Raw genomic sequence first — 12,853 nt, forward strand, 5'->3', positions numbered from 1 at the left:
ACTCTTCATTGTGGTGTGGAGGCTTCTCTTGTTGCAGCATGGGCTCTAGGCGCGTGGACTCAGTAGCTGTGGCTCGTGGGCTCTAGAGCACAGGCTTAGTAGTTGTGGCTCATGGGCTCAGTTGCTCCGCGGCATGTGGGGTCTTCCCGGACCAGGGCTCGAACCCGTGTCCCCTGCATTGGCAGGCCGATTCTTAACCACTGCGCCACCAGGGAAGTCCTATGTTATTGTTTCTAAAGGGTTTTTCATTACATTCTAACAGGCCATTAAGTAACTTTGAATCATGTTGATCCTGTGGGAGCTTCATTTGGGGTTTTGGTAGGGTGGATGTGTTGCATTTAGCTGTTAGTCCTAGGGAGTAGCTGTTAGTCCTGGGGCCTGCATGGTCCTCCCTCTTAAGGCAGAGGTTAGCAAACATGGGGAAACTATGGCTTGCTGCCTTTTTTTGTACAGCCGCCAGGTAAGAACTGTCTTTATATTTTCAAACAGTTATCTTTAGAAAGGTGCTCAAGTTTGCCTCTTAGCCCACAAAGCCTAAAATATTTACTGTCTGGCCCTTTATAGAAAAGTTTGCCAATCCCTGACCTGAGACACAGCCCTTCTAGGATTTCAGTGGGAAGCCTGAGGTGTTTGTCATATGCCTCTAATTTGGCAGGACTTCAACTCCATGCTCTTTCTTTTTTTTTTCTAATCTATCTTAATTTATTAATCCATTCACAACATGTTTATTTAACTCTATGCTCTTTCTACCCAGCAGCAGGGTGCTAAAATCTCTACTCAGATCTTAAATCTCCCAGCTGTTGCTTTCTGCTCAGTTCCGTGGGTCTCAGGCTGTCCATGTACCATTCAAGACTCAGCCAAGGATTTGAGGAGGATTTGATAGAGATTTGGGGCTCCTTTATGGGATTTTTCTCTTTCACTTTCTAGGCTCTGTAGCATTCTCAAATTCTGTTTCCTTAGTCCAGTAAGACTCTTGCCCTTTGCTTGAACTCTCTTCCGCCATGCTCTGCTACAAACTGGGAAGTGGTGGGTTAATGCAGGACTCACCTAGCTTGTTTCCCTTTTGAAGGATTATGTCCCCCTCCACTTTAGGTCAGCTTTTGGTTTCTCTCCAAACAATTGTTTTCATTATTTTGTCTAAAGTTTATAATTTTTAATCAGTGGGGTTAGTCCAATTAAAAGTTCTCTGCCATTACTGGAACCAAACTACACTGAAGTTTGAGGTTTAAAAGAGTTAATCCTCAACTATCAAACAAAGAAAAGATTCGCAATACAGAAAGTATTCATTACTCAGAGGTTTCAAATTATTATTTTATTGTACGTAAATTAGCTACAAAACTATATTACCATCTGTTATACACAGTGTTAATAATGCCTTTGGGTCATATGCCCTATACCCTTTTGTTTGATTAGAGAGTATCCATTATCATAAATTCTTCCTTTCCAAGAAAAAATGAGAAAATCACCTTTCTGTGTTGATTGGTGATCTAAGCAAATGTTACAAATACCTCCCAAGTGATTTTCTCCATAAAGTAGTTTGTACTGAGAGAAAAGGAGGAGATACAAAGCCACATAGAGATTAGGGAATAAAAGAAGAGTAGAGCAGGGGATGGGGAGGTGGGATAGGCAATGGGGAGAGAAGTTTTTTTCTTCCTAATCCTTTAGGTAGAGGAACTTGAGAAATAATAGTCTTTGAGATTATGACTTAAGCCTTTCAGTGTTTTGATTTCCTGAGCTAGCCTGTCAGCTTCCGGGACAGACAACACTTAATTTAGTTAATGTAAGCTTATAATTATGACTATATCCCAACAGTTTGTCTGAGTCACTAGTTTTGAAATTATCTTCTGTGGTACTTCACTGTATAATTGCCTTTGTTTTGTGCTTTGTTTGGATTGCTTTAAACATTTCAAAAGTGTTTGTTCTATCTAATCTGTTTCAGTAAAGACTTTTTAAAAACAGCGTTACGAGGTGTAATTAAAGTATTTTTAAGATTGTGTCATGGCAGCTTTCTCCCTTGATATAACTGTTAGACTATTTAACAGAAAGCACTCTGGTTTTTATTAAATGTTTTATTATGGCCCAAATGAAATTTTTTTTCCTCTTAGCTGGCTAGGCCAAAAAGTTGACATTAAAATATCTAATCACAGAAAAAGGAAGGTAAAGATTTTGTAATCATGTCAGTGGAATTTTTTTTCATTAACCTAATGTTTGTTTGTTTGTTTTCTGTATAGTTTCTACAGCTTCATTCTCAGATATTTCTGCTCAGTTCAGATGAAAGTACAGTTAGTCTATTGAAGGACTGTTCTCTCCAGGCTGAGTCTGATATACGAGGAAATGATCCACAACTTTTGAAGACACTTACTTCAGAGCCCCCAGGATTAAATGATAGACCCTCCTGTCCCCACTGGTTTGATATAAACGATTCCAGAGTCCAGCCAATCAAGGAAAAGGATATTGAACAGCAATTTCAGGGTAAAGAAAGTGCCTACATGTTGTTTTATCGGAAATCCCAGTTGCAGAGACCCCCTGAAGGTATGGAAAGATAAATGTCCCTATTTGTTTAAGTTGATCACTTTAAAAGATAAATATTGAATGTTATTTGAAAGTTTACCCTTTTAGAAGAAGGTTTACTCTTGAAACATTTTAAAATATTTTCAAGCTAACCATAAGAAATATACCAGAAGAAATTCAACATTCTGTCATTTTATAAAGATTATATATTTCTGGTTTTTTCCCCTGTAATAGTATGAGGCTATAGTTAGATTTTCAAAATTGCATTTTCTTGGATCACATCATGTTTTCTTGTTGTGTGGGCAGACATGATTGTCCTCTGCTCAGGCTTCTCTCTACAGTTTGGCCATGTGTTGTCTTTGAGTTGCAAGTGGCCTTGGTCTTATTTTCATGTGTTCTCTTTTATTTTCCTTTCTTTTTTCCTTTTCCTCAAGGTAATAAGTCTTTAAGCAGTTGAAATATCTCTGAAGCCCTCTGTTGAATCTTCTAAGAGAGTTCATACCATGGTGGAGGTTAAACACTGAGACCCACTGTGATAAATTTTTGAATTGAAGCTACTAACATGAATCAGTCTGTAAGACTTTATTTGATCACTTCCCAAAATTTATGCAAAAGTAAAAAATCCTAACTGGGAAAGCTCTGTAGATGGAGACGTATCTGTGATTAGAGATGAGGATACTGTCCCTAGAGAGTGAGCACAGTGATCATTTTTGTGAAGAATAAGAATAAAGCAGTTACCTATTTGCAGATGAATCAAAGGAAATTAACTCTCTGGCTCTGAAACAATTACATAACTGTTCTGTTGACCAGAAGGGGCTTTGCTTTTTTCTGAGGGGAAAAAATGTGGTAATCGTTCCGATAAAAATACTGGGGAGCTGAATTCACAGTTATAGAAATATATATCAATTTCTTCAGATGACGTATTGTCCTTTTCACTGAATTGAACTTTAGTGTGTACATGATTGGAATATGTACTGACAATTTTCCAGTTAGCTTAAGATTTGAATGAAGGTCTAACCAAAATCTTGATGGACTTTTTTGGGGGATGAATGGATGGAACTTGACAAAACAATTCTAAAATTTATCTAGGAAGATAAATTAATGAAAATTGAAGAAGGAACTACTCAAAGAAAATTTACTGTATCAATATAAACATGTTTATAGTGCTGTAGCAATTAAGATAGTGTAGTGCTAGTGCAAAGAGGTGGACAGATCATTGAGCAGTAAGCCCAGAAGTTGATCTAAGTATTTTTAAGATTTTAATCCATGAAAAGGTAGCTTTTCAGATAAATAGGGGGAAAATGAATTAATAAATACAACTGAGAAGTTGGTTAGTTGCTAATCACTTGAATTAGCAGTTAGTACAGTCAAGTGATTATATTTATCACTTGCATGAAATTATAGTTCCTTTAATGTTTATGTAAAAAAGGGGCCTTAAAATGTATAAAATATAAATATTTTTCTGCTCTTAAGGTAGAGAAGACCTTTCTAAGCATAAAAGCAATGAAAAAAAAATTGAGGAAAAGTGATATAAACCTTATTACATAATACCAAAAGGCAAATGACAAGCTAGTGGAAAAAAGCAAAATATATGACAAATTTATTTCCCCTATCTATAGCGTGCTCTTACATTTATTCCATTGTGCTCAGTAGTAAATTGGGAAAAGGATATAAATAACTAATGTACAAAAGAAGAAATAAGAACAACCAATAAACTGCAAAAAAAAAATATTCCATCTGGCCTGTAACCAAAAAACATGAATCATAACAGCAATGAACGACAACCTTTTTCCTACCAAATCGAATATTTCTATTAAGCTGGTTCTCAACAGTTGGCACTACCTCTATATTTGGTATGTATATAAAGTAATACAACCAATTTGGTTGTATGTACTTAAGAACCTTAAACCAATAATTGTACTTCCACAAATTTGTCTTGAAATAATCAGGACTGTGTATACCTATTTATGTTCAAAGATGTTTGCTACCCCCGTTATTTTATAGTAATGACTAACAGAAAATCACCTAAATGTCTACCAGAAAAGGATTGGTTAGATTAATTATGCTATTTATAGAATGGGCTACTATGCAATCGTTTAAAGATTTGGAAAAATATTCACAACATATGAAATGAAAAAGCAACTTACATGTTTGTTGACTATACTCCCAGTTGCTCTAAATAAGCGTGGTGTGGGGTGTGTGTGTGTGTGTGTGTGTGTGTGTGTGTGTGTGTGTGTGTATATAGACACATTGTGTAGAATAGAAAAAAGACCAGAAGTATATAGATCACATTTTAGCAGTATTCCCTAGGAGTGGGATTATAGGTAATCTTTATTTATTTTACATTTAAAAAAATCATTTCCAGAACTTTCACAGTGACCAATTATTACATTTGTTATCAAGAAGAAAACAGCAGGTGTTCTTTTTAAAAAGTATATTTAAAAAGAGTTGAAGAAATGGAATTCTCTAGCTTGGCTTAAAGAACTGTTTACCTTTCATATGTTTTAATGTTTTCAATTTGCAGATGGGAAAACTGAGATCCAGAGAAAATTCATGTTCACACAGGCAGTAGAAGCTTTCCTAGCTCCCAGCGCGGTCCTTTCTAGTTTTCTGTGCTACCTCTTCAGCAACCAGTTTTTATGTAGTCAGCACAAGTTAATGGAAAATTTTGTTCACAGCTCGAGCTAACCCAAGATACAGGGTTCCATGTCATTTGCTGAATGAAATGGATGCAGCCAACATCGAACTACACGTAAAAAGGTAATTTTAAATTACTTTTAGAGTTTGAATAGTTTTTCTGGAGAATGAGGCTCTAATTTAGGTCTTAAGTATTCAGTAATGAAAATTAAAGAGGAAAAAAGTCAACTGTTTAATGCCCGTGTCTTTTTATTAGCTGCTGAATTTTTATACTGAGAGTATCTTTTACTTTGAAATTACCCAGTGAGAGTGAATGAAATAATGACACTTAAATGGCCATCGCTAAGTAGAGATTGAAGCCTAAGAAAACTAGAGAAATCTGTGAGCACGTAGTTGTGCTGAATGAATTGTGTCCTGGCCTGTCAGGTTATTCCCTCGGCACAGACAGAGCCCATTGTGAAAATTCCCCCTCATGTGTAAGTGGTTTGTGAAGAACTGGCCCGTAGTGACAGCAGAGCAGCGGTGGGCAAAGGGGAGGAGATGTGGAGTCTACAGACTGTTTGGCTTAATGTCAGTCTTGGGCAAAACCCTACAATGGATTACTAACGGGATGGTTTGTGAGAATTTGATGATCTGAACATTCTCTTTTGAGGTCTAACCTTGGACCATGAAGAACCGGTTCTTTATTTGCTCTCTGGGTTGGTGGGGTACTGGATTAGGGAAATGGATGGTCCCATGGTCTCCCTGTGGACCCGAGGGGCTGATTACATAGCAGGGCTGTGTTCAACATTTTTATCATTGATTTGAAGCTGAGAAAAAAAAATAGGTAGATTGAATGGCAGATTAAGATCAGAGGAGATCTCAACAAAAATCAAGACACTAAAAATATAAAAATTTAACAGAGTAATATATCTTAAGTGCGAAAAATAACCAACTTGCATGAGTGGTGTGGATTAGCAGTTGGTATTAAAAACAAAAACAACCTATGGGGTTTTAGTCAGCGAGCACTAAGCTTTTTAATGTGGTCATCGAAAAGCTAATGCTGTCTTTGACCACATTCACAGAATTGTGCCTGAGGTACCTGAATGGTGGCTATAGCTTCATCCAGCTCTCCGTTGGTGGGGCTGCCTGGGGTGTTTTTGGTGCTGTGCTTCGCAGCAGCTGAATGGGTTCAGGAAAGTGTAGCAAGCGCCCGGCTGCTGCTGAGGCCATTTGACTTGGGGAGAGCAGACTCCAGGGATCATGAGGCTGACTTCACATAGTTTATGGGAGAGTCTGTGGGGTCTGGTTGAAGCAAGGAGAAAATAGAAGTTGTAAATCTAGCGCTTACCACAGTTACAGGAGCGTGTTTCCAGCATTTTGTTCATAATTATAATCTCAGTATTGCACGAGTTCAAGTGTCAGTATTTGTTCAGAGTAACATTGCACAGTGTACATTAAAACCATCTTCCTTGGAATTCACGGTGGCAGAGCTATTAATTGAGAAACTAAAATGAGTCATTTTGGAACATGGAAGAAAAGGATGTTAATTATAATTGCTTAGGTGGAGTGAAGAACTTCTTTATATTGTAAGTCAAATATTTTTGGTTTGAGATGAAACAGTATCTGTTGTAAAAACATGGCATTTATGTATTTTTTATGCCTCTTTAAAGGGCAGAATGTGATTCTACAAACAATAATTTTGAATTGCATCTCCACCTCGGCCCTCATTATCATTTCTTCAATGGGGCTCTGCACCCAGTAGTCTCTCAAACAGAAAGCATGTGGGATTTGACCTTTGATAAAAGAAAAACTTTAGGAGATCTTCGACAATCAATATTTCAGGTAATTTAGCCTCACTTACGCTTAATAGACATTAAGGTCTGTCTTAAGCTGGATTCTCCTTTTCAAACTTCTGTTTGAGATACAACTATTTATTTTTCACAGCTGCTTAGGAAAATCCTACATCTACCACTTCCATAGAGGGATGGTCCAAATGTTCTCCCCTCACTTGTAAGTCTCTTAGAGAGGCTTTTCTGCACAATCAAGACTCACTGAGTCCTGCCAGCAGGTTTTCAGGGGAGAATCAAGCCTGGTATATTTAATCTGGGGGAGAGAAAGAGTATAAGGTTGTCTCTTTTGGGGAAAATAAATGAAAGAGAATTGTTTTTTTAAAGGAGTAAAAAGATAGATAATTATGTTGCCTAAAACCAAGAGCTACTAAACAAATAAAAGCAACTAACTTTTCTACCTTTCAGTATAGAATAACATTTATTACTAAGATTCCTAAGTGAAGGAAAATGTCTACTGCTCTATAGTAAAAGCAAACATCATTGTAATCATTGTCTCTAAATAATTTATCCAGTCGTGTTTTAACGACGACAGCAGTGCTCTTTATTTTACTTACAATGTTTTCATATAAATTCTATCGTTTGATTCTTTAACCTCATGAGGGCAAGATAACCCCATTTTAAAGGTGAGGAAATTGTGACTTAAAGAGATCTAATGGCTTGCCCAGGGTCAGACATCTAGTCAGCAGTAGAACTAGGACTCCAGCCCTGGTCTCCCTACCCTTTCTTTCCTCTTAATTATACTTCGCACTACTTCCTGATAGAGGAAAAGGCAAATAGAAAATGTAAGCTTTTTTGCCCCCCAGAATTAAGTGAATTTTCTGAAAAACTGTATCATTTACCAAAATTATTAGCTTTCTTTTGATTTTCCTCTTGCACAAAGAAAAGCAGACTAATTTCTTCTTTAACTTTAGTTGATTTGAATATTTAAATGTTGGATCAGGATCAGGATTTCTAAAATTATCTAATACTTCGGAACTTTTCCACTAAAAGTTTATTTCTGAGCCAATCCTGGCAGTGATGATATAGGTGGACTTGGGGATTTGACCCTGCCTAGGGTAACGTTTCAAGTGGAAAAGACCTTGGTCACCTTTATAAGGTTTAGATTTCACGCCAGTCTGCTTTTTTTTTTTTTTAATTAATTAATTTATTTATTTTTGGCTGTGTTGGGTCTTCGTTTCTGTGCGAGGGCTTTCTCTAGTTGCGGCAAGCGGGGGCCACTCTTCATCGCGGTGCGCGGGCCTCTCACCGTCGTGGCCTCTCTTGTTGCGGAGCACAGGCTCCAGACGCGCAGGCTCAGTAGTTGTGGCTCCTGGGCCCAGCCGCTCCGCGGCATGTGGGATCTTCCCAGACCAGGGCTCGAACCCGTGTCCCCTGCATTGGCAGGCAGATTCTCAACTACTGCACCACCAGGGAAGCCCCAGTCTGCTTTTTGATGGTTTAAGTGCACATCTCTATTATCTTAGAATTAAGCCACTGGCAAGAGGCTGAGAGACTGACAGTTAAGTAATCATGTGTAAGTATGAAATTTCTTTTTAAGAGAACTATCTTGTGATTGTGGAGAGGGACTAAATAGGACTGACCTTTATGGGTGACATTGTTTTGGTGAGGTTACCACAGTCCCCAGAGTCTTGGAGCTAGAAACTTAAAAAACAAATCCCTGGTAATCTATTAAATAAACTGGTAATGCTACTTTTTAAATTTACAGTGGGAGACATTCCTTTTGAGAAACAAGAGTATTCATGTGTGCTGCTTTTCCCTGAATAGTGCTGATTAAACACATAATTTTTGCTCTTTTGGACCAGGACTCCTGGGCTGGCACACTGATCATTTTGCCTGCTGATAAAAGTGATCTTCCCATAAATTAAGTAGAAATGGTTGTTGTTTAGATGGTCATTGTGCTCTTTGTGTATGTCAAGGTTCTTCAGTCACTAATGGATGTGAGATGAACCATCTTTGGATTTGACTGATTTAACATTGAAAGACGTCCACTTTCCTCATTTTGGGTGCTGGGTGGGGATTGTCGTATTCATTTGCTTGTTCCCTGTATCAGCTACATAAGTAAATTGGCACAGTGCTCTTCTTACTTAACCTGGAAAAGTGATCTATATGTGATTTTTCATTGTTCTCTTTTCTTTCATTCATATTCTGTAGCTGTTAGAATTTTGGGAAGGAGATATGGTTCTTAGTGTTGCAAAGTTTGTACCAGCAGGACTTCATGTTTACCAGACACTTGATGGTAAGAGAAATATTAAAACACAGCAACTTACTGTGTATATGTACATTTTGTGGCGCTCATCTGTGACTTTCTGCTCTTGGCCAGTCTTTCCCTACATACTACTTTTCTTAGCTGTGCAGGTTCTCATCATATTGGTTTTAACAAATAATATATTTAGTTTTTTATATTTAATAAAACAATTTATTTAGTTTATAATGTATCCAATATATGTAATGTGTGAAATTTTGCTAACATGGAAATGTTTTATGTTTTCTGAAATTAAGGCTACTTCTCTACCTAAACAAATTTTTTCTTAAAGGCTTTGGAAATTTTTTTATATTACCACAAACTTCTGAGCAAAATGGTTTGAAACCATTTAAATCTTGTTTAATATGGCTTGTTTTTTTAATCCAATCTCAGCTTCAGACTTTGTAGCAAAACAAAAGTACTTCGGGAGCTTAAAAGTACTTCCTTTAAATAACAACAGAACAATAATAGCAGTAGCAGCAGTAACATTTATCTTGGACTTCATGGTGCCAAATACCGAGATAAGTGTTTTGTGTAAATTATCTCATTTGATTTTCACAAAATTTTTTTATCCCCATTTCATAAATGAGGAAACTGAAGCATAGAGGCTTGAAGTCCACAAGGGCATACAGCTCATTAGTGGGTGAGTGAGGACTGTTTGATGTGTAAGCCTTCCCCATGTTCACAGTGTCAAGTACAGTTGACCTTTACATTAACTTTTTTTTTTCCTGCTTTCATGCCCACAAATCTTATGGGGGAAATGCTTACATAAAATGAAAATGGAGAAAAAAAAAGGCTAAAGAGCGTGATGGAAGGAATAAAGATAAAAATAATATAAAATAATATCAATATAACAATCATAATTACTCCCTTTTTCTTAGTTTTCCTCAATGAGAATGCTTTTTTTCAAACAAATGTTTGTGTCTTGGCTGTTGCTATAGTTAAATTTTTTTTTGATGATCATGAGAATGGTTTCACTGATAATCTCATCTTCCTAGGAGATCACCTGACACTGTGTGAAATTGAAATTGCTGATGGGGAAGACATCTTTGTATGGAATGGGGTGGAGGTAAATAAGTGTTGAAGAAATGTTCATGAGAGTTTTGGATATTTTTTAAGTTATTGTGATAAAATTTTATTCAGCATATGTGATGGCACTTACATATTAGAAAACTGCTGAAATATCCAATAAATTTTAAGTACAATCAGTGTTGGTTATATGTTCAAGAGATAGTTGTAGAACACCTCCATGGTGCCAGGCTGTGTGTCAGAAGCTAGACGCAAAGGTAAATAATCAGTCTGTATCCTTCAGGCACGTAGTGTGGGTCACTGCACTAAAATAAGTGAGCAGGAGGGTCTGTACATACTCTTGATGAGGTTTCAGAAGGGAGCGGTTCGTTACACTGGTAGGGCTGGAGGTGACTTAAGGGAGCACAGTCAAGAAAGCAGTGAGGAGCATCTCACCCACTCAATGGACTGTCCTTGGTCCACCTCATAAATTTACCACTGCTGAGGACTCACATGTCTGTCTCCACTTCAGATTTCTCTCCTAAGAAGTAAAAGATGGCTAAGAAAAAGTTTCAAAAATCTAAAGCTGTTCTTCTGATACTTAAAAGACATTTGTGAAAACTTTATTTCACTTGAAAAGAAAAAAAATGGGAATTGTTCTACAAGAGTCTTTTACTACATTACTGTGTTGACTTAATTTTGGCAAATATGAACTATACTAATGGCTGACTTGATATTGTTGTAGGTTGGCGGAATCCAGATTCCAGCTGGTAGTGACTGTGAACCTCTGCTTTTAAACATTCTTCATCCGGCAACAAGCAATGAAGAAGAGGAGTGTCAGCAGTTGATAGACTCTCCACATGTCTTTCCATCTAATGCAGAAATAGGTAGTGTATTCACAGCCTTTGCAATCCCAGACGGAGTCATCTTAGTCAACAAGACTGAGTCTGTAGGTGAAGAGAGCTGGACCACCATTCCCAAGGAAGACTTGAAGAAGACATTCAGAGAACAAGGTCTCAGAAACGGAAGCTCGATTTTAATTCAGGATTCTAATGACGGTAACAGGTAACATGCTAAGAAGAGAACTCTTTTTGAACTGATTTTAGTTACAGTGCTATGTCTTAGAACTCTAAAGCTTTATGTTAATAATGATGAGTTAAATGTTTCTCTTTATTTCTAGACATTGTGTTCTATATATTGTAAATAGGAATGTTCGTGGTTAGGCAACCTGGAGAAAAATGATATTGTAATGTGATTTTTTTTTTGGTAAATGTGGTAACTGAATAATATAGGTATAGGCTAGATATAGTGTAGATTAGTTGGCAGTAAAGCAGAATCTTATCAAATAATTCTGATTAGCACTCATTATAAGATGGAGGGCACATTCTCACAGAGAAAGTTCCTAAAATTTTTCATGAGGAAGGTATTATCACAGCTAAATTTGTCTGTCTTGTCGCAAGAATCTGAGAACGCAATTCAGTTTTTTGTTATAATCCTTTTTATGATGCTTGAGATCCTCCCAGCTGCCCAGGTGAGGCAGTTGCTTGGGGAGTTGCAGCCTTGGTTCCTGTAAGTCACACGCGAAGCTCAGGAGTGCTTCCTCTCCTCGTTTGTGTTACCCATGTCTGTGCCAGTACGTCTCTGTGGCCAGCATTATCATACCCTGTAACCCCCCCGATTTCCATACACTGAAGACTTCGGGTTATGACCAGTGAATCCGTTCCCTGCTGTATCAGTGCTATGACTATACTTAGATTACAGAGGCTCTGTATTATTGTTTATTAGTGGCTGTGACATAGAGAAGCAGAGCACTTGGGAAGTGTGTTTATTTTGTATTACAGTTATCACTCTGTTTTCGACAAGTGTTTTCCAGACATTTATTTCCCTACCTTGTTTATTTAATTTAAAAGTTTATTATATATTTCTTTTTAGAAAGTAATATACATTCATTAGGACTTGGGAAATGTAGAGGTGAAGACAGGAGACCCAAAACAGCATCCCCATACCACTCATGCAGTGTCTGTCACTGTTAGCTTTCTGAGCTCGAATAATTGGGTTTTTGTTTTGAAAGGTTTTTTTCTTATTAATTTATTATTATTTTTTATATATATGTTTTTTGGCTGCGTTGGGTCTTTGTTGCTGTGCGCGGGCTTCCTCTAGTTGCGGCGAGCGGGGGCTACTCTTCGTTGCGGTGCACGGGCTTCTCACTGTTGTGGCTTCTGTTGTTGTGGAGAACGGGCTCTAGGTGCGCGGGCTTCAGTAGTTGTGGCTCTCAAGCTCTAGAGCGCAGGCTCAGTATTTGTGGCGCACGGGCTTATTAGTTCCTCCGCGGCATGTGGGATCTTCCCGGACCAGGGCTTGAACCCATGTCCCCTGCATTGGCAGGCGGATTCTCAACCACTGTGCCACCAGGGAAGTCCGGTTTTTTTCTTTTTAAACATAATAGTAATGATTTTGTAGGTAAATAGTTACATGCTGCTTTCCCCTCATGTTTGAAGGCTCTTCATAAACCTCATTTCATGGCTGCATAATAACCTATGTTGATGTTATAGGTTACCTGACTGCTCCTGTGTGAGGAGTGGGTAGGGACAAGGCCTTGAGGGCCAGCTGCCTGGCTTTGTTT

General features: G+C 37.8%; 1 protein-coding gene across 10 annotated transcripts in view; it reads left to right on the forward strand.

Annotated features, from left to right (window-relative positions):
* The window catches only part of USP40 (ubiquitin specific peptidase 40), a 93,969-nt gene that overhangs the window by 32,689 nt on the left and 48,427 nt on the right, over positions 1-12,853 (forward strand). For 8 of the 10 annotated variants that reach the window (XM_082395513.1, XM_082395512.1, XM_082395508.1 and 5 more), the window contains 6 exons: positions 2,232-2,532; positions 5,190-5,271; positions 6,801-6,972; positions 9,132-9,216; positions 10,221-10,291; positions 10,976-11,295. In XM_082395513.1, the coding sequence (XP_082251639.1) occupies positions 2,232-2,532; positions 5,190-5,271; positions 6,801-6,972; positions 9,132-9,216; positions 10,221-10,291; positions 10,976-11,295 (1,031 nt within the window). Of the gene's footprint in view, positions 1-2,231; positions 2,533-5,189; positions 5,272-6,800; positions 6,973-9,131; positions 9,217-10,220; positions 10,292-10,975; positions 11,296-12,853 lie in introns of those variants that run through there. The other 2 variants (XM_082395516.1, XM_082395509.1) reach the window with 2 other exon arrangements.

This window comes from Balaenoptera borealis (genome assembly GCF_965194805.1).
Source record: "Balaenoptera borealis genome assembly, chromosome: 6".
NCBI lineage: Eukaryota > Metazoa > Chordata > Mammalia > Artiodactyla > Balaenopteridae > Balaenoptera > Balaenoptera borealis.